We start from the raw sequence: 22588 nt of genomic DNA, 5'->3' as shown, positions 1-22588 counted from the left end.
TCCAAATTCAGAGTGAAAAAAATGTATCCTAGAGTCACAGCAGTGAGAGCAACCAACACACGTGGAGCGCTGTGAGGAAAGGACCATTCTACCTACTTGACAGATGTTACAAAATGAAAACCTGTACAGAGGTAGATGAGGAAACTGAGTCATGGGGAGAGGGGGGCAGGCAAATGAGTTGCCCAATACCATAAATCTAGCACGTGGCAAGGCTAGCAAGGGGCCTCTGGAGCTAATAATCAGGAACTGGCTTTGTGACCTGAGACAAATCTCTGGAGATGCCTGTCCTTATTGCCAAACGGAGGGAGCTGGAACAGATGATTACCGAGTTCTTTCCCGGGACGAAAATATTAAAATTCTATAATCTTCTACAGTAAAACTTTATTCCCATGCTGGCTTCTCCTTACACTAATACAATGCAAACCTTCACTGCCGTAAGTGATTAGTGAAAGGAATGTAACTTTTACTACTGGTCTAAAATAAGACATACTTAGGAAGGTATTTCAAAAACAGACACACATGTACTTGTACCACTATTTCTTTTTTTTAGGGCGATGGTAAAAAGTTGACTATAGAAATAAATGAACCAATGTGTGGGTTTTACTCTGCTTGTGTACTACACTTATGATAGAAATTGAGTCATTTCAAAACTTAATCCAAAATTAACATATGATTTCAATGTGTCAGTTTCAACAGATACTCACAAGGCAGAACTCTTTATTCTTTAAAAATTTTTTTCATTTATGTTGGGGAAAAAAACCAACAAATTAATAACAGATATAAATATTGCAACATTTTTCCTCTTGAGGTGATTTAAGGGTGGAATTAAATGTGCATTACATACTTGACAACTCTTCTGCCCTAAGGAGGGTGGGGGGCCACACCCTTGACATTTCCTTCTAAAGGCCCACCCAACTGCTCTCCCTCCTAGGTAACCCTCCCTTCAGCCCCACAAACTCTGATCATCGGGCAACCCAGTGATGCTTAAAATAATTCATAATATTTCACTTTGAAGTTTGTCCTCAGGAAGAGAGTTAGCAAAGGAAAGAGATCAAAATACAGAGTCTTTAACACTGCCATTATTCATCCCCAAATAACATACATCATATCAGTTTTGGCCTCCTTTTCTCTTTTACCTATACACGTACATGTATACTCATAAAATTATTTGCCCCAACAAAAATCAGAGAAAACATTAAAAAGATTTCTGGCGGAAAAAGTGAAAAAAAGAGAAAGTAAGTGAACTACCAGCAAAAGTAGGCTTAGAAAAACAAAGCAAGTGAGAAAGATGCCCCCAAATAGAAGGCTCTTATCAGCACTCAGAATATTCCTATTACATACCTTTCCGTGCTGCCCAGCTCTCTCGTAACAAATGACAACATCCTCCCACATTTCTAGCTTCTCGAATATCTGAAGGGCTGAACTCGTGCATCCCAGTTCAAAGAGAAAACTTGCAAGTTGGCGCTAGAAGAATCAAGTTAAAATAATGAACATTTCTTTATGTACAGAAATTCCCGTTTCACTTGTGGGTGTGCTAACCTGCCATGTTAAGGGTCTGCTTACTGTAACAGATACATCATTTTTACAATTTGACCTCAACTAATTAGAAATTTGCAATGATTCAATCTTAACCTTTAGTTTAGCAAGTTTCTTTATATGGGGTAAGGAATTAAAAAACTCTAATATAGGAACTTTTCAAAACACTCAATGTATCAATTTTTTCCTAAGAACTCAGAAGAACTTAAAAGGCAAAGGAAGTCAGCAACTCTTTCTTACCTGCAGATTCTGTGACCATCTCTGAATGGTAAAGCTGAGATGCAATAAATCAACTTTAAAAACTCTAGTTAGAATGCCTGGTGTCAAAAAGATAAGTGTTGGTGGGGACGTGGAGAAAATGGAACCCTCATGCACCGTTGGTGCAAATGTCAGCTGGTGTAGCCACCATGGAAAACAGTATGGAGGTTCCTCAAAAAATTAAAAACAGAACTACTGAGTGATCCAGCTATTCCACTTGTGGGCATTTATTCAAAATGAAAATATTCACTTCAAAAAAATATCTTCAACCCCATGTTCATTACAGCATTATTTACAATAACTGAGACGTGGAAGCAGCCTAAGTATCCACCAAAGGATGAATGGATAAAGAAACTGTAGTGTGTGCATACACACAACACACACACACACACACACACACGTATTACCCAGCCATAAAAAAGAATGAAATCTTATCATCTGTGACAATACAGATGGACCTGGTAGGCTTATGCTAAGTGAAATAAATCAGATGGAGAAAAACAGAGTATGATCTGATTTACATGAGGAATCTAAAAAAGTCAAACTCAAAAAACAGAACAGACTGGTGGCTGCCAGAGGTTGGGGGGTAGTAGTGAGAGAAATGTGTGTAGTTGGTCAAAAAATATAAATTTCGTATTATAAGAAAGTTCTGAGGATATAATGTACAGCCTGATGACTACAGTTAATAATACTGAATTATATACTTAAAGATGTCAAGATCATAGATCTTAAAAATTCCCATCACACGAAAAAAAATCTGTAATTATGTGAGGAGATGGATATTAACTAAACTCTTTGTGGTGACCATTTCACAATATACAGATATATCAAACTATTATGTTGTACACTTAAAATTAATACAATGTTATATGCCAGTTCTATCTCAAACTGGGAAAAAATGAGATTGAACTCAAACAAATAATAAAAACTCTAAGCAGTTGACATAAATGATAGAAATCTATACATTAGCACTTGTGTACTTTATTCATGATAGCATCTCTGGGTCTTCCCACTCAGATCTACCTGGATTTATTTAGAATACATTCCAGTGCTTGCTTCGGCAGCACATATACTAAAATTAGAATACATTCCAAAAAACTTAACTACTTTATTTCCCAACCTTGGCAGATAAAAAAGGGGGCAAGTTGTGGTAAGATTACTAAAAGTTAAACTATTAAAAAGTAAATATATGGGGCGCCTGGGTGGCTCGGTGGGTTAAAGCCTCTGCCTTCGGCTCCGGTCATGATCCCAGAGTCCTGGGATTAAGCCCCGAGTCGGGCTCTCTGCTCAGCGGGGAGCCTGCTTCCTCCTCTCTCTCTGCCTGCCTCTCTGCCTACTTGTGATCTCTATCTGTCAAATAAATAAGTAAAATCTTTAAGAAAAAAAAAAAGTAAATATATTATGGTTTATAAGTGGTCCATCCTGCAGGAATAGAAAAAATAATAGAAAGGTTTAAAAAGTGAGGTTCAGAGTGGTTGGCTGGCTCAGTCAGTAGAGCATGTGACTCTTGATCTCAGGGTCATGAGTTCAAGCCCCACACTGGGTGAAGAGTTTACTTCAAAAAAAAAAAAGTAAGTAAAGTTCTTGTATAACACATGGAGAATGCATGGAGAACGCATTTTATATTAGTGGAGAATACATTGCTTTCTGTTAAATTTTACTGCTCTTTCAAAATTCAATACATATTTAAGAGTTAAGAAGCCAAAGGATATGGAAAATCTAGGTTGACAAAATTAGAAAGTAAAACAAAATATATCTGAAAGTTATAAGCTAGTATATTTTTAAAAAAATAAGGGAATGATCTACTTCTTCAGTATGCCATGGATCTGGGGGTATTTGGCTATTTTAAGTTATTTGTACATTTTAAAAAACTGAACATAGCACATGGGAGCTGGAATAAACCTTAGTGCTCACATGGTAAGTAGTTTAATCTTTTCATTTAATAGATGAAGAAAGTTATGGCATCTATGATATTAGGACTAGCTAGAGGTATTCTCTTTTTATGATAAATTATACTACTACACTCCTATTTTTATCTTTAAAAATAATACATAAAGATATGGTCATTCCCTATAATGAAAGAAAATAACAATTTAAATTGTTAATGAAAGAGGATGTTTATCTAACTGCCTAAAGACCCTAAAATCCACAGCTTCCTAAACAGATAAACATTTTGCCTAAATTCTATTTGAATAGTATTTAATTTTCCTAATGCTTCTGTTCAGAGATAGACTGAAAGCTATACCCTCAACATACATGTTTGTCATAATAATAGCTCAGAATCTGAGATGCTGATCCACCACAAACCACACAGGACAAGGCACTTAATTTCATAGATCAGGGTCAAAAACATACCAAAAAGTTCCAGCTGTTAACACCTTCTTGATAAAGGTAGTCCTTTTGAGATAATATAACAAAGCTTTCATTTGCCTGTTATATTGAGACTCCTTCAATAAAGTGAATTCCAATGTGTAATAAATCCCCTACTTCACTCTATGCTTAAGAATATGACATACTCGGGGCACCTGGGTGGCCCAGTGGGGTAAGCCTCTGCCTTCCGCTCAGGTCATGATCTCAGGATCCTGGGATTGAGCCCGACATTGGGCTCTCTGCTCAGCAGGGAGCCTGCTTCCCCCTCTCTCTCTGCCTGCTGCTCTCCCTTCTTGTGATCTCTTTCTCTGTCAAATAAATAAATAAAATCTTGAAAAAAAAAAAAAAGAATATGACATACTCAAAGAAATCTAACAAAGAAACCTAACAATGGGGATTCAGAGTCATTGAACGGTGGGTTGGCATTTGTAATTCTAAATCACTACCTAGGTGTGTACCCTACGAGAGAGGACAGGAAGCTGGCTGAAATGACAATAGTTACTACATCATCTAGAAATTTCTGCCTGTCACCATTTCACTCCACTTAACGTAAACTCTCAGTGTCACAGCTTCCTCAACTATAAAATGGGGATATTTCACACAATTGTTGCAATAAAATAAGATAATGTGTGCAAAATGCAGAACAAAATGCATGTGTCATACTAAGTATGCAGTCAAATCTGGTTGTTACTAGCTGACATAATTACAACTCAATGAAGAGATAAGGAAAGTAGGGAAACTAGACTAAAAATTGGGAAAACAGAGATCTACTTCATGAACAGCTATGTGATCAACACTGGAAAAGAGTAGTTAATTGCACTGGGCCTCAGTTTTCTTCTCAGTAATACTAAGAAACTGGACCTGGTATCTAAGTTGCCTTCAGGACCAAATAGTTTACAAAATAGCGGGGTCACACCCGTAACACAGGGGCCTGAATCTCTATCTCAGTATGGAGCCTTAGGAGCTACACTAGGCATTCTCACATCTCGGAAAAAGAAAGGTAGTCAAAGGTTATCTCACCAGATAGAGCAAGAAACAAATGCTTTAAGTTGCTTTTGTCAACAACTTTGTTAAAAGGTTCATTCTCAAGCAGGAGTTCCTAACTGGCTTTTACATATAAAGTTCGTTTCAAAAATGAAAGCTTCTGTGGTTCTCTCACTACTTAATTTCAAGGATTCTACTTAATCTTGTCTTAAATTCCTTAAAGAAAAAAAATCTTTTTTTAAGATTTTATTGATTTTATTTGACAGACAGAGATCACAAGTAGGCAGAGAGGCAGGCAGAGAGAGGGGGAGGAGGAAGCATGCTCCCTGCCGAGCAGAGAGCCCAATGCGAGTCTCGATCCCAGAACCCTTGGATCATGACCTGAGCCACCCAGGTGCCCCAAGAAAAAAATTTTTAAGATTCTATTTATTTATTTGGCAGAGAGAGACACAGCGAGAGAGGGAACACAAGCAGGGGGAGCTGGAGAAGGAGAAGCAGGCTCTCCACTGAGCAGGGAGCCCGCTGCAAGGCTCCATTCCCGGACCCTGGGATCACGACCTGAGCCAAAGGCAGACGCCCAACAACTAAGCCACACAGGCACCCCTTAAAAATGTTTTAAAAGTGTAATATCACTTTAACCAAAGGAGCATTTTGAAGTAACTGGCAATCCCCAGCTAGATACTTTTGTTCTTTTCACTGAACTATTTGAAAACTCCAACATAAACTGAAAAATCATTCCTTTCTAATGTACTTAACTTTCTTTCAAAAGCAAAGTAGTTCCCATACCCAATGACAAACAGCAAGAAAAATACCTGAATGGCCCAGTGAGGGGGTACTTGACAGCAATAGAAAATCTTCAGACGTTCCAGTACAGATGTAGTCTTATCTTCAAACTGGTCTGCAAGAGCCTTAAAGAGGATACAGCATAATCAGAATCCATATGTGTAATAAACTTTTTTAAAGATTTTATTTATTTATTTGACAAAGAGAGAGAGAGCACAAGCAAAGAGAGCAGCAGGCAGAGGGAGAAGCAGGCTTTCCACTGAGCAGGGAGCCTGATGTGGGACTTGATCCCAGGACCCCAGGATCATGACCTGAGCCGAAGACAGATGCTTAACTGACTGGGCCACCCAGGTGCCCCCACAAATCACTTTGATGAGGTAATGAAATGTGTGAATTTTTTCTTGAATTTCCTCAAACATTTAAAAAACTTTAAGATTAACCAACGTTAACATAAACGTGTACACTAAAGACTTATCCAGAAAATAGTTTTTAAAACTTAGACTTCCTATAATGACTCACTCAAAGAACTAGCCTTAATTAACTAGGTTTTTTACTTTTTCTACGAAAAACTGTTCTTTAGCCCATTTCACAACCATAATTCACTCTGACAATGGCACTTGTTAATATAAATCAGAGAAAAATTATATGAAGAATTTCATTTAGGACTATCATCTCCAGAATAAAATGAAAGCAAAAGGTGGGTTGGTCTGTTTGGTCACAGAAGGCAAGTTTTCTTCCCCTTCAGCAACAGAGCTCTAAGGCAGGACATTCGTTCACACAAGACCATTCTTGAGCTACAGTGGACAGCTGCAAGCTTCATGCACTGAAGAGGCCTTCTGCTGTACTGCAATACCTACACTGAATAACTGCATTTCTGGAGCTACATCAGGAAGCAGATCATTAAGACCAAGATGGCAGACTGTGAGAAAAGTTACCAAGGCCAACTGCAATGTCAAAGGCTGGCACCATCCAGAGGTCAAATGATCGGTCATTAGAACAGCTCATATACAGCATCAAAGTGAATGCAGCCACACTCTGGAGTTTCTAAGCAAATGCATGGACAATGGCCCCGTTACCCTGATTGTCTTCACCTGACTTTTAATGTGTCATTTAGTTTATCGTAAGTATATATATTTTGTCTGACATATACTTAGACCTTCTCTCAACTATGAATTATCATGACCTTTTCTGCATAAGGCAATACTCAAATTTTCTTTGTGTGTGTGTGTGTGTGTATGTTTGTGCCAGTTGACTAGTTTTCACAAGGCTATCTTAGGAGGATTTCATGGTAATGAGAGGTCAGTGTTAATTTTCTGAGGTCACTGCACATAGTGTGGTCATGTAGGAGAAGATCCTTGTATTTGAGGATGAGAAGCACCGTGTTGGCAACTTACTTTCCAATACTTTAGGATACCAAAAAACAGTGGCAGTACACTTACAACTTTTCTATAAGTTTGATATTGTCTCAAATTTTTATGAATTTGTAAAATTGAAAACCTCAAAAAAAAAAGTAAGAGAGACCAAGTCTACCTTCCTCAGAAGAAAGAAAACAACAAGAGTCTAACATATCCCAGTACAAACCCAAGACAAGGAGATCAGTTTCTAAGCAGGGAAACTGCTCCCAAATTGGAGGTTTTCTATATTTTACTAGGTGGGAGATACATTTGTTAGCCTAAGAATATCCTGTAGAATGACAGAATACTCATTACATCACTTCTTTGACAATCCAAGATGTTATTCAATCAAGTCCGTCAGAACAAACTGAGACATAACCAGACTCTTAAACCATCTTGGTCAAAATATTTTTAAAGCTTTCTGGCCTTACTTCAGAGAAACTTAATAGTAAAAAGGTTGCATGCTTCTGCCCAAAGCTGTTTAGTTGTACGAGGGAGAGAAGAAAAACTTCTGGCTGAATACATATGGTTATAATACATAAATAAAAGGTTCACAGAATTAATTCATCAACAGGGGGGCAAATTTTTCCTTTTATCTGTTTTTTTCTTAAAAAGAAAAAATAACCAATGCTTATTTAATAACAATAATACAAGCCCAAATCAACATCATAACACCTACTTCTATGAAACCCTAATTACATGAAAAATACTTTATTTTCAAACAAAACTCATGTTGCTTGCTGTAGGTACTGCTTCTAGCTAAAACAGGCCAAGTGCTCAATCCAGACTTCCTAATACATTAATGGCCTGATGATCTCAGAGTATCTAAGTATCTCTGATATTCTCAGATACTCCCCAAAATCACAAAGACCACAGGAGAGAGATCAGAAAACAAACACTTACCTGAGCTGGATACCATGAATAAGCCCCCGTACCATCACGCTTCACAGGAATGTGATCAGGCCATAAGTATGTAATGACTATGACAGAATTCTCACCTATTTTCACTCCTGCACAGAATATACTTCTTCCTACTTTAAGTATGACAGCCACCTAAATAAGATCTACCTACCCATAAAATTAGGAACATTAAATTAATATACAAAAGAAAGGGATGATGGGGTGCTGCTGTTTGCCTATAACCTCTACTGAATTCAAAGTACTCTTTTCTATTTGCTAATTCACTACAAAGACAGGGACATCTTTACAATACATCACTAGATTTCTTGGAGCAAGATTTTTTTTAGCAACTCATACTGAAATAATTCCATTATATCTAAACAAACTGGAGTCCTTTGCAGGCATGGTAAATAATTCTACCGTATACAAATAGACTTGAGTGTTTTATAGGAAAAACCAGGCTAGTAAGGATAAGTGACCAGGATTCTAGGTTTATCTCCAATAAGCAAGTCGTTAAACCACAATGGTACTCATCCGTGAAAGGATCATTGCACTTCCAATGTTTGATGGGTGAACGGCTCTACCAAAAGAGTGTTTTGTTTCATTTCAAGCATTTGAGAAGGTTTGTTGGTTGGTTATAGGCATCATCAACTGAACACAAGTTTTCTTAGAGGTAAACTAAAGACCCAGATAGTTTGGAAGACAATGGTAGGACAGTTAGTACCAGGCGATAGGACTGAAGGAAAGTGGAGTCCCAGGTACTACTGTGTGGATCTATGTGCATGAACATAGACATGAACAGTGCACTCCATGAGAAACTGGCCCTTTGAGAGCTTTCACATACTCCCAGAAATGTAGGTAGATGGTCTCTAATGCAGCAGCCTACCCTTCTACCATTTTCTCTTTCCAGTTTCTAAATCCATGATTTTCATACCTGAAAGTCATAGGCCATCTGGTGAAAAGTTAAAATTGGTACGAGGAGGCGGTCTTTAAGGAAAGGTGGCAATGCCAAAAATGAAGAGAGAGACAGACACACAAATATACCCTCAATTAACCATTAAGAATTGGATCATTGAGAACTGAAAGCAAGACAGTATTCTCCAGGAGGGTGATGAGATGTGGATGAATGGGAAAGATGAGTAAGGAGCGAGGAATGGTCTAGGGCCCCGTCCAGAGGGTAAGAGCCAAGTCACAGAAAATTCACATAACCTGCTGGGACAGACCAATGATGACTTCATGATGTATACATTGTTAAGATATGACACTGTTACCGAGTTTTAAGGCTCCCTTTTAATGTATTTTCTCCCCAAATGCTACTTCAAAGCATTTATACTTTGAGTATCCTTTGAGAAGATGTACTTGTGCATATGGATTCCCTAATCTCATGCAAAAACCATTCTCAAACCTTTCAGGAGCCACAGTACCACAGGTCAGGAGATATTTTACAGAATAGGGAACAAAAGAATATGACCATAGAAAGCAATGATGTGTCCTGTCTTCTCACGGCTCTGTTTTCAATAGGGAAAGAGCTTCCACAAAAAGCTAGGGAAGATCAAGCCTACATTTTAAAATTAGTACATGGAGAATGATTTAGTATAGAAGGATAATTCTGAACAAGGTCTGGTATGATTTAGACCTTATTTATGTGCTCATATCTAAAAGTATGGCACACATATCTTCAAAAGAACAGAGCTAGTCCCTAAGGACCGACCTTTTCACTGAAGGCTATTCATTCTTGCTAGCGTGATATCAAAGTGTTTATCATCTTTCTGAAAAGCCAAGTAGAAATTAGCCGATAATCTAAAAGGTACGATTGATCATATGCCAAATCACCTTGCTTTGTTGTACAATCTCTGTGCATGTGAGTGTATGTGTATGTATGTATATAAAGGAGGGTTGGATTTATTATAAAAATATGCACTTAATCAAATATATCCAACAGTTGGGCTGAATAGCTTCCTCTGACAGGAGTCTGCAGTCATTCAACTATGATTTACAAACCCCCAAGTCCCAGAAAGTTGCCAATAAGATCAAGGGGAATGAGAATTAGACCTATTACAAACAGTATGTATCGACAACACCATTAACCTATTGTTAGACCAACTGTACCTCAGATATAGGAAACTGCAGCTCAGAGAAATAAAAATGACTTGCCCAAAGTCATAATGCTATGAAAAAAATAGCCCGCCTGATTCCAAAGACCAAGTTGACAGCTTTATTAAAATCTTACCTTCTAACTAAGCATAAAATTATCAGAGCTGTGAGAACAAACAGCACCTTCTCAGTGGTAAAATATTCAGAACTCCAGAACTGGTTTTCTTCCCCTCAACTTAAATCCCGTAACACAGGAGTCAGGGTATGGCCTGGTCAAGAACTTCACTTACTGCTTCCTGTTCTAGACACAGAAAAGAACTTAGTGGGTGGGCTGGCAGAATCTGGGTCTACTAATTGGGGCTGGGAGAACCTAGATGTTTTCTTCTATGATTCCAGAGCAAGTAGATGAACATAAAAAGGCAGTTCTGAAGGAAGCCCAGATAGCCTCCTGGGAGCACTCCCCGTAGTCAGCCGTTCTTAAACTATTTGGTTTCAGGATGACTTTAAACGCTTAGAAATTATGTGGGACTCCAAAGAGCTATTGTTTATGTGAGCTATAATCTATCAATACTTACATATTAGAAATTAAAACTAATAAATAGTTAAATATTTATTAATTCATTTTAAAATAAAATAATAGATGCATTGTATTAACAAATACAATGTTTTTAGGAAAAACAACTTTTTTAAGTCTTGAAAAACATTGACAATGTCTTACATTTTTGGACATCTCTTTAATGTCTCACATTTTAATAGATGACATCTGGATTCTCATACATGCTCCTATAATCAATCTGCGGCAATATGATATTTTGACTGAAGTCTAGAAGAAAATTTGGCCTCATCCAGCTATGTGGTTGGAACAGGGAAGAATATGTTAACAGCTTTTTCAGTTAATTGTAGACACGATTCTTTGATACTACACCAAAATTCAACACGTGGAGACTTCTTACCACAACTGCAAAGTGGAATTTTAAATCCTATCAATGAACTTTTCTTTGTTACAGTAAAACACACTGGTAAACAAACAAAAAACCACTCCCCATCTACCTTAAACCTTCAATGGATCTTTTACAGATGCTTGATTTTTTTTTTAAGATTTTATTTATTTGACAGACAGAGATCACAAGTAGGCAGAGAGGCAGGCAGAGAGAGAGGAGGAAGCAGGCTCCCCACTGAGCAGAGAGCTCCATTTGGGGCTCAATCTCAGGACCCTGGGATCATGACCTGAGCTGAAAGCAGAGGCTTTAATCCACTGAGCCACTCAGGCGCCCCCAGATGCTTGATTTTTTTAACATCCTGTATTAGTCATCTGGAAAATACACAGATCTTCTACATGTTGACATATTTCATATAATATTTAAAAATTATATGCCTTAATATCACCAACAATCTCAGGGGAAAACTCCTAACCAAATACCTAAAGTACTGGGAAACGGTCAAGTTTCACAGTTGCAGATACAAGTTTCCCAAAACTCATTTTTTTTTCCCTTAAAAGCTCAAGATTTTATCATTGGTAACAAATTACGGTCACTTATTCTCCTTGAAGTGATGAGCTCACTTCATGGATTGTTTTTCTGAGAAAATTTCTGCCAAATATCCAAGTTTGAATACCCTACGTGTGTCAGTCGTTCTTTCAAGAAAAGAGAATGTTCTAAGAGCCAAGCAGGCAGCTCAGCTGTTTCCTAAGACAGTTACAGTACTTCAGCATGAGGCCCAACTTTCTTTTTCTTTTTTTTTTTAAAGATTTTATTTATTTGACAGACAGAGATCACAAGTAGGCACAAAGGCAGGAAGAGAGAGAGGAAGGGAAGCAGGCTCCCTGCCGAGCAGAGAGCCTGATGCGGGGGCTCAATCCCAGGACCCTGGGACTATGACCTGAGCTGAAGGCAGAGGCTTTAACCCACTGAGCCACCCAGGCGCCCCGAGGCCCAAGTGTTTTCTAAGTGCTTCCCACTTCACCACATAGAATATTAGGAAGGATACAGTGTCAAGGGTAAAGACTTAATAACATAATATTCACTGCTTTGTCAAAGGCATCCAAAAAGACAACTTTTTTTTTTTTTTGGAAACTGACGGCGTGGCGGTGAAGCATACGATGACTCCCAGCATGGTTTGGAGCTCCCACCTCGATTCAGGTGAAGGGGCCAAAAGTCTGACGCCCCCACCCCGACACACACTGCTTCTGCTGATTCAGCATGCACAGACTGTCAAGGTAAATAATATCCTCGTATTATTAGGGAGATGATTTTGACCTGCGGGTATTCTGAAATAGTCTGGGGACCACTAGGGCTCTACAAATCACCCTTTGAAAATTGCTGACTTAGAATTAGCAATGCGCTGTCTCGAATGCCATCCCCACATCTGCCCACCTCCAATTTCCACCCCAAACTTCCCCTTGCTTAGTGTTTAAAGAAATATTTAATGGGGGGGGAGGGGCAGGGGGACAGAAAGAGAGAGAATCTCAAGCAGGCTCCACGGCCAGCACGGAGCCAACACGGGGCTCAATCTCACAACCCTGAGATCATGATCTGAGCCAAAATCACGAGTCTGATGCTTCACCGGCTGAACCACCCAGGTGCCCCAGGAAATACTTACAAGTTCTTTTTCATCATCTTTAAAAAAATTAGGAAATGAGAACACAAGTCAGCCTGTTTATAATCTACAAGGATTGTGAGAGTGCAAAGGATAACATATTTGTAATTAAAACCTAAGTGGAAGTTTTAAACTCCAAGTATCACCTTTTCTAAAAAAGTTAAAGTAGTTAAGTTGAATGATAATTACACCCTACCTTCCTCAGGAGGTGTCAGGGCTAACTAAGCTCCTGTTCCTCAGAGCTCAATGTCCATTGGCCCCAGACTCTGACAAGAACACTCTCAACTAAGGTTCCTTCTGGTACATGGTCTCCTCTTAAATCACAACGCTGGCCTCCAGACCTTGTAAATGGCCTTTTAGCTCTGCTCTCTAAGCACTGGGATGTGAGACAGAAAAACATCTGGTGCTACTAAAGACGAACGAACAGCTGACCTCTGCCCAAGGCGGTCTGTCTCAGAAGCGCCCATAATCACCGACCCCAAATCGCTGAGGGCTGGGCTGCAGACCTGTATTTTAACAAGCACCTCAGAAGTGGTTCACATGTCCGGGCAAGTTTGGGAAATGTTGCATAAGGCTATTAGGATGTGCACAGGGTATTCTCCGAGGGAAAACTGATGTGCCCGTTGAGTCAACTCAGTCTGACTCCGTCTACACAACTTAAACGTGTCCCTGCCTGGAATCTAACCAGAGTTATCATTTAGTGTCACCTTTGGGAGCTGGTGTCCTTTCTTCCATCACTTAACTCAAGTTCCTTCGCTTTTACCTATTTTTTACATTTCCATAACTGCCTAGGGTTTTTAATCTCTGTGTTTACTGTTAGTAATAAAGTTCATTTTATGCATATATCACTTGTCCCATTCTTCGTTCCATTATCTATGAACTAACCAGTGCCTATTTTGTACAAAACAATTACGATGAAGCCCATATCCTGGTTTTAGCCTCTCACGGCAGGCCCTTCGCTTGGCCTTGGCAAAAGCCCCTTCTCGCCCGTCTGTGTGTTCTCCTCCGTTCTGGCACCTCATCCGAGAGTGAGCATTCCATTTCCTTCCCATCCACCTAAACTGCTGGCCTTGAGAGGGAGAATTCTGCAACCCAAGCCTTTCTCACCAAAGCCTGTATTCACTGCTTCCTGCCTGTGTTCATGCAACTCCTTTCCTCTAGATGATGCCAGGTCTTATACTGATCTTTTGTCTTTTTTAAGCCAGTTCTCATAGCTTCCTTGGAACACTGTAGCATGATGGATTAACTTGGAAAGCACGGATTTCAAAATCCATGGGAGACCTGGTTTGAATTCTAGCCCAGCTACAAGACCTTAGGTAAGTCACTTAAAATCTCTGCCCTTCATTTCTCTCACTAATAAACATATAGATAATGCCTACAGGCTAGGGTTATTTGGCACCCGGCAGATAAGCGGTCAGTAAACAGTCGTAACTATGCACAATTCTAAATAAACAGTAGTTAGCCTTAATCATTCCAACATATAAAAGCACAGTAACAATCACACAAGCAAATCCTAGTACACCTTTCAGTAACTCTCAAATGCTGCAAATGGTGACTAACGCAGGTGAAGTACCGAGCTAGAACAGACATGTTGTCAACTTTCGGCTTTTTAAAAAACTCAAAGGCATGTCTCAGTATATTAAAGGTGAAGCACTGTAATTACCCCAAAGTTTTTCAATTTTCCAGATTGCAATGACTGCTTTTAGTGAGTCATAAGGAGGATCATACTGATATTATCATATGATAATACCCGTCAAGATTTATTGAGGGTTTACTATGTACCAGGCACTATTCCAAGTGTTTCACAAGCGTTAACTCTTCTGATCGCTCCACGTGTGTGTGCGGCAGGCACTACGTACTGCTCTCTTCGTTCCACAGACAGGAGGAGCGAAGCACAAGAGGCTAGGGACCTTGACCTTGGGTACGTTATGTGATCTCTTTCCCCCCTTGGGTTGTGAGGTCTGTGGACAACAGAAGCTGGTACTTTTCAGAAAACAGACCTTCGGATACTGAAGCAGGCAGAGAAACCCAGAGATGGGAGGATGCAGGCAGAGAAACGACAGAAAAAGACCTGATGCTCTGTTTGAGCCCCTGCATCCAGCTGGCACGGAGACTGGCATAGCCCAAGACTTCCCAGCAATAACGGCCAGGACACTTCCTTTCTTCCAGTCAGTCTAAAGGGGTTTCTGTCCCTCCAATGAACAGATTCTTACTGAAACCTGTTCTTAAATTTTACTGAAGTAGAAGGGTAAAGGGTTTGAAAAGACTCTCAACTTCAATCTGACCTTCACAAGCACCTTTAGGAGAAGATGTTAAAAATAAGTATAAAAATCAAATGCAATTTCTCAAAGTTTAAAGCCATACCCACTCATTAGGCAAGCCCAGTACAGCCACCGTCAGTGGGAATTACTAGACTGCGTGTCCCACAACGGCACATACTCTCCCACTCATGCAAATGGTTGCACATCAAGGTCAATACTAAGCCCACCAAGTACAATGCATGAGGATGTGCTTTTATGAAGCGCGCTCTCTCTCCCCCTCTCTCTCTCTCTTTCCCCCTCCTTCCCTCTCTTTCTCTCTCTCTCTCTCTATATATATATATCCCAAGATGCTAAAATATGAGAGAGAAGTCTTTAATGCAGAACAAATGACTAGTCTGTGATACAAAGAAAAATCTTGGGTTTTTTGGGATGGTGAGAAATACAGAGTGAACATATTTCTAGTTAATTAAGTAAATTCATGGACTCTAGTGCTCTTATCACTTCTAACAACCTCAAAAAGTAGTGATTTATCCACATAATTCATCAGTTTTTAGGAAACCCTGTAAGGAAAAACTAACATTCCTTTATCTCTTTTCCCTCCTCTTGAAAAAATACAGCCAATCAAACTGTGAATTACTACCTTCTGGGAATGCTACGTTAACCTCTGTGATCACGGAGATCGCTCTGTTCCTGTTAGCTCTGGCACTGGGCTGAAGGTCTGGCCTGGAATGATATTAGAAAGCCTGGTCTCTACTGCTCGTGGATTACTCAAGTGCCAGATAAAAATTTAATCTTTAATTTAGCCAATCCCCAAATAGTCCTGCTAATAAGTAGCTAATTCAAACATGATTTTTTTTCCCAAATTCAACATTCAGCAAACATCCACTGAATGCCTATTCTAAGAATACCAAAATAAATGAGAGAACCTAACCCCTCAAGAAGCTCACATTCTGGATGTAAAGATAGAAAGGTTTCCAAACAAAGTATAATAACATTTAGTAAGTGCAAATATATAGTTTTGGAAACACAGTCTGGGGCACCTGGGTGGCTCAGTCAGTTAAGTGTCTGCCTTTGGTGCAGATCATGATCTCAGAGTCCTGGGATGGAGCTTCACATCAGGCTCCCTGCTCAGTGGGGAGTCTGCTTCTCCCTCTGCAGCTCTCCCTGCTTGTTCTCTCTCTCTGTCAAATAAATAAATAAAATCTTAAAAAGATAGAAGGAAAAAAAAAAAAAAACACACAGTCCCAGATATAAACCACATAAGTGTGGTCAGTTGATTTTTGATTTTTCAACAAAAGGACCAACCAGGTGGTGAGGAGAAAAAGAATGGACAGTTACAACGGTCTTGGTGAGAAATGATGAAGATATTAAAGTGGTATAATTCTCTTACTAGTTATGGGATAAAACAACTTCAGAAATCCTTTCTCACAAAACTCAGAATGAAGCTAAGATGGGTCAGAAGTCTGGGTCTGCTGGGGGACGCCTTCCCTTCACGATCATTATTTGGCTGAAGGATGCGAGGTCCCAGGTAGGCATAAAATATCCCTCACCCCTGTGTCAATGCCAAGGGGAGTTTCTGGCACTGGCTGCCACGGGATGCCATCCTATAAAGCTGGACAGCTTGCTGGGAAACTGGGGAGTACTAGGGAGCTCTTACCTGCATCTGAGAACATGTCTCCAGCAAAGTATAACTAAACATTATAAGCTACATTTGGGTCCCTCACCTTCTTTCTTGCAGTCATAGCCCCACCTCTTTAAGAGAACCACGCACTCACGTAACTATTCTCAAATTGAGGGACGCTGGGTGGCTCAGTCAGCTGAGTGGCCAGATCTTGATTTTGGCCCAGGTCCTGATTTCAGGGTCCAGAGATGGAGCCCTGGGTTGGGTTGCTTGCTCAGCAGGGAGTCTGCTTGAAGAGTCTCTCTCCCTCTCCCTCTGCCCCTTTCCCTGCTCACACACATGCATGCTCTCCCTCTCTCACTCTAAAATAAACAATTAAAAAAAAATAAATAAAGTTGAGATGGTCCACATAAGCTGGCTCTCTACCCCAAACTCCTGCCCTCCTGCCAAGTGTTCTCGATGACTACAGGCAGAGGGCAATTCCACTGTGATGCCTTGACCCAGGGTCTGGCTTTGGTCTAGCAGCAGAAAGGGAGGCCTTGTGTTAACATATTTGATTCAGAGCGAATTCTGCATATTATCAACCTCATACACATTTTCTGAACTGTTAGATCTTTTTTCTGACCCTGCCATCCTGTCCTCGAAACACCTGAACCTTGCTCTTGATGAACAGGTGTCTCTATGAAGCACTTGAAGCCTTTTGTATCTCTTGCGGTCTCCCTAAGTTCAATGGTCCAAGAAAACCTCACAGATTGTTTAGTTTTCCTGTTGGGTTGTCACTCTGATGAAGGTGACCCAATATTCTAGGCTATGACTTCTGTGACTTACTACCACTGGCTGATGCTTCAGATAATGACTGAGAGAAGGTCTTCCTCACAGAGTGTCTGTATCTCTTGTTACTGGCTCTTCACTTGGGATCTTGGCACTGCGACCAGCTCCTCTGGATACCTTCTCTGGCACCTAGGCCAAAGCGCACTGCTTGCTCTCACCATCTAGGAGGGGCTGTCCAGATCTTACATGTCTTGTTGGAGGAAAGCAATCAGCGAATAAAGGAACAGGATATACGGAGCCTATCTGAAAAGAGAAGCATCTGTTACAACATCAGTTAACTCAGATCCAAAGTTTAAGGCCCTAGGGAAAGGTGTAGAAGGAAGATTCTTGGCAACCCTAACGAAGTCTGCCAGTTAGACACACCCTGGCCAGGTGTGCAGTATGTAGTCAGCCCTTCCATTCCAGGGAAAGGTGTCTCAGACAAAGAAACCCATATAACCACAGACAGAGCTCACATTAACCACTAATACAATGAACACTGGTGATCATCAGGAAGTAAAGGAAAAGCAAGACCAAGAAAAGAAGGGCCAAGATAAACATATAAGATAATTTACTATTATAGAGAGAGAATTCATGGAAAGAAGAAAATTTTTAAAATTCTAATTAACAATGTGCAAAGAAATTAAATGAGGTATCACATCAATAAAACAATAAAAGGGTATCAGAAAGAACAATCAGAAAAATACTGGGGCACCTGGGTGGCTCAATGGGTTAAGCCTCTGCCTTCAGCTCAGGTCATGGTCTCAGGGTCCTGGGATTGAGCTCAACAGAGAGCCTGCTTCCCCCTCTCTTTCTGCCTGCCTCTCTGCCTACTTGTGATCTCTCTCTGTCAAATAAATAAATAAAATCTTTAAAAAAAAAAAAAAGAAAAAAGAAAAAAAATTATCAAAATAAAAAATTATAAGGATAAGCACAATAATATTAGGAATTAAGCTAATAACCAAAACTAGTGATCTAGAAAAAAAGGTTAAAGAAATCTCCTATGACATCTAGCAAAAATACAAAGAAAAAGAAAGCACACAAAAAAGTTAAGAGTCATACAAGGTAAATTCAGTAAGTCTCACAGAAGTTTACTAGAATTCCTACTGCAGAACCAGACTATAGAAGAAGGCTTTAAAAAAATAGGGAAGTATAATTAAAGAAATAAATGTAAGAAAATACCCTTGAACTACAGAGACATGACTGATCACATTTAAAGAACCACCGTGTACTCCAAGAGAATAAAAACAGTTATGACATTTGTTAAGCACCTCCTTCCTGAGAGACACTGTTCTAAATATTAACTCATAAAACCCTCATAGTAAGTATATTTATCTTATTATACACATGAAGAAACTGAGGCACCAAGAAGTTAGGCAACTTGTGCAAGACAGAAGCAGCTTGTACATGGTAGAGATGGGATCTGAACCACATTGTACAACTCCGGAACCCATGCTCACATTCAAACATCTGTAATCCCAAGCATGGAGAGAAAATTCTAAAAGTGTTCTAAAAGACAAGAAAAAAATCACTTAAAATGAACAATAACGAGGTTCCTGGGTGGCTCATTTGGTTAGGCATCTCAAACTATTTCAGTTCAGATCATGATCTCAGGGTTGTGGGATCAAGCCCCATGTTGGGCTCTTTACTCAGCGGGGAATCTGCTTGAGATTCTCTCTCTCCCTCTGCCCCTCCCCCTACTTGTACTCTCTCTCTCTCTCTCAAAAATATATAAATAAATCTTTTAAAAAATGTAATGGTAATCAAACTGCCACTTATCAGTAAACTGGGATGCTGGACAATATTAAAGAAATGATCTCATTTACAGTCCCATGGAAAGATGATTTTGAAAGTAGAATTTGATACCCAACCCAACTAATAAATTCTGCTGGAAAAATACATTCACAAAGACTTACCACCCATGTCCTTCAGATGAAAGTTACACAGGAAGTAACATAAAAAGACAAGGAAAACAATGAATGTAAAAGATAAAAGATAAAAGAAACAGTGGTAGCTATGACCTAGGAGTTTTAAAAAATAAAGGCGAAAAAGGAACAAATGGAGAATCCCCCAGACCCTGATTGCTGTGACAGCCTTTGTCAAGTAGCAAAAGTTCAGAGACAAAGTATATGATTTTTTTCTCTATAGGTACAATCACAGTATTTGATTACATAATTAAAATAGTCATATAATCATAATTATACTATAAAACTGATTTAAAATTTTAAAAATCAACATATGGCTAAAAACAGATGACATAAATTACAGAATAAAATGTAGAGTAACAATCCCTAACCATCGCAAAAAAAAGTCATAAAAATTGAAGAGGGGATAAGAGATGTACTGACTTATCCATAATTCACAATGTGGAGGCAACAGACTCTATCTAAAATTGATAAATTAAGGGGCACCTGGATGAGTCAGTTGGTTAAGCATCCAACTCTCGGTTTTAGCACAGGTTGTGTCTCAAGGTCATGAGATCCAGCCCCACATCAGGCTCCACACTCAGAGTGGAATCTGCTTAAGATTTTCTCTCCCTCTCCCTCTGCTACTGCCCCCCGCTCCCCCTAATAAATAAATCTTTAAAAAAAAAGTTGAAAAATCAAGAAAAAGAGTATACGCATTTAAAGAAGCATAATAGTAACATAAATATTTAAAGTTATAAAGGAAATTACTAGAACAACAACAAAAAAGAAGCTGCTAAAAAGCGAACTGGGAATTGGAGGAGAATTTACATCTTGCACCTGAGATCCTTCTGAGTAGACTTTTTTTACTATGTGTAGTATGAAAGCTTCTAATGTGCAGTTTAAAAATCAAAATACATTAATTAAAGGGCACCTTCAAAAATAGGGGATAGGTTCAATAAATCACAGTGCCTCCATTTAACAGAGTGACATAGGGCTGCTGGAATGAGTGAGCTAGCGCCACAGGTACTGGCACACAGAGCTGATCAGGCTGTTCCTTAAGAGGCAAAAAGGTATAAAGTAATACAGACTGCACGATCCAACTGAGGTTTAAGCGTACCGTTTATTTATGCAGAGAACTAAGTCTAGAAGGTTACCAATTGAGACTGGAAGGTAAGCAAGGTGGGGGGAAAACACAGTTTTTCTCTTCTGCTTCTCCATTGCTTACACTTTTTATAATTAGCAGGTATTACTTCGATAATTAAGAGCAATTAAAAACAGTGACATAGGTTAAAAAAATAAAACATACTTTGCCACTACTAGCCACGGACTTGGTCCAGGTGTTACATATAATGCCAGCTGAGTGGTTTTCCCTCAGTGAAAAAAATAATGTGAGGACCCCTTTATGAAATTATCCAAAAACAAGTACAAGGCTCATTGTATAATTCCTGACATTATCAGTTTTCCCCTAATTAAGGTTTTTGTTATGACATGCCTTTAATCATTACTAGAAATTAAAAAGCCATGTAAAGAAAGGGCTATTGGCTTTCTTTCTTTCTTTTTTTAATTTATTATTTTAGAGACTGAGGAGGAGAGAGAATCTCTCGACTGATGTGGGGCTCGATCTCACAATCGCGAGATCACGACCTGAGCTGAAACCAGGAGTGGGATGCTTCTCTGACTGAGCCACCCAGGCTCCCCAGGACTATCAGCTTTTAAAAGAGAAGTGTTTTAGCCTATACGGGAGCGATACTCTCCACAACAGCACCAATCGTCCTATTCTGGACCCTTCTCCCTCCAGAATCAAACATGATGAAAAACATCTATTCCACCAAAGCATGGATACAACTCTAGTATTAAGAACAGATGTTCTTAGAAAACTAAAACTCGTTTAAAAAATGTTAAAAATCAACTAACTACTACAATAAAAAAAAAAAAGTCAAATGCAGTAGAAGAGTCTCTAGTGACAGAAAACTGCTATAATCTCCAATTCCCAGTTCAATGCATTATCCTCCCAGAAATTCAAAGGTGAAGGAAAAGATCCCTGTTGGAAAATCATCTTTAGAGGCCCAGCGACATGAACACGGGCAGGCTGTCCTTACTAGATTAACAGGGTTAAGAGATGATTGAGTAGGGGCGCCTGGGTGGCTCAGTGGGTTAAGGTCTCTGCTTTCAGTTCAGGTCACGGTCCCAGGGTCCTGGGATCGAGCCCCGCATCGGCTCTCTGCTCAACAGGGAGTCTGCTTCCTCCTCTCTCTGCCTGCCTCTCTGCCTACTTGTGATCTCTGTCTGTCAAATGAATAAATAAAATCTTTAAAAAAAATTTTTTTAAATAAATAAATAATAAAAATAAAATTTGTTAGCAAGATTATTTTAATAATGAACATAAAATAATCAAAAGCAGGGTATGAATAAGGACTAGAGAATATAATCTCACTTTAATTCTTGCTTCTGAATCCTAACCACTCAGAGTTTCCATAAACATCATTTTCTTCATCATGACCATCAAACATGCAGTCATTAAAGAACTCCAGCCTAGGATAATTTTCACAAGATAGGTGTTTTAAACGGACTGTCCTCAATTTGAAGCTCCTTCTTCCTCGATGGATCTTGTAACATTGGTTTATTTACTTTCGGTGGGATGCAATATTCTCCCTTTAAGTCCGGCCTGTCTCAGAAATCCCTCCCAAATCGCCATCTTCGGGACTTGCCATCACATCGTTCCATGTAGCTGCTCATCACTGTGCCCGTCAGTCACGACTCTGTCCTGAAGCAGCCAGGCCAACGGGGCGAGTCACCTGACCTCATCGCACCTGCACTTCCTCAACTCGTAATATGACAAGACTAAGCTTTTCCCTAAACAGCTCCTTCTGGCTTATTTTTCTTTCAGCTTTAACAGCTTATCGTTTTATCACGTTATAACAGCTGAGGAAGGAAACAGATTTTCACAGAAACTAAAACAGAATTTCTTCTAAACATTGTTTTATATACAGGTATTTAAAAAACCATTTTCCTCTTATTCTTCAGGGATGCAGCAACTTCAACAAACTCAGGACTATCAAACGCTGAATCAGAGAA

The 22588-nt window shown here is 39.4% G+C and overlaps 1 protein-coding gene across 1 annotated transcript in view; it reads right to left on the bottom strand.

Annotated features, from left to right (window-relative positions):
• Nucleotides 1-22588, bottom strand: part of TTC27 (tetratricopeptide repeat domain 27) — a 171123-nt gene that overhangs the window by 77819 nt on the left and 70716 nt on the right. Inside the window, exons 11-12 of the mRNA XM_044261742.1 lie at nucleotides 5961-6056; nucleotides 1342-1464 (exon numbers count right to left, since the gene is read on the bottom strand). Of these exons, the coding sequence (XP_044117677.1) occupies nucleotides 1342-1464; nucleotides 5961-6056 (219 nt within the window). The remainder of the gene's footprint in view (nucleotides 1-1341; nucleotides 1465-5960; nucleotides 6057-22588) is intronic.

This window comes from Neovison vison, chromosome 8, assembly GCF_020171115.1.
Source record: "Neovison vison isolate M4711 chromosome 8, ASM_NN_V1, whole genome shotgun sequence".
Taxonomy (NCBI): Eukaryota; Metazoa; Chordata; class Mammalia; order Carnivora; family Mustelidae; genus Neogale; species Neogale vison.
This window is presented reverse-complemented; position numbering and strand designations above follow the sequence as displayed.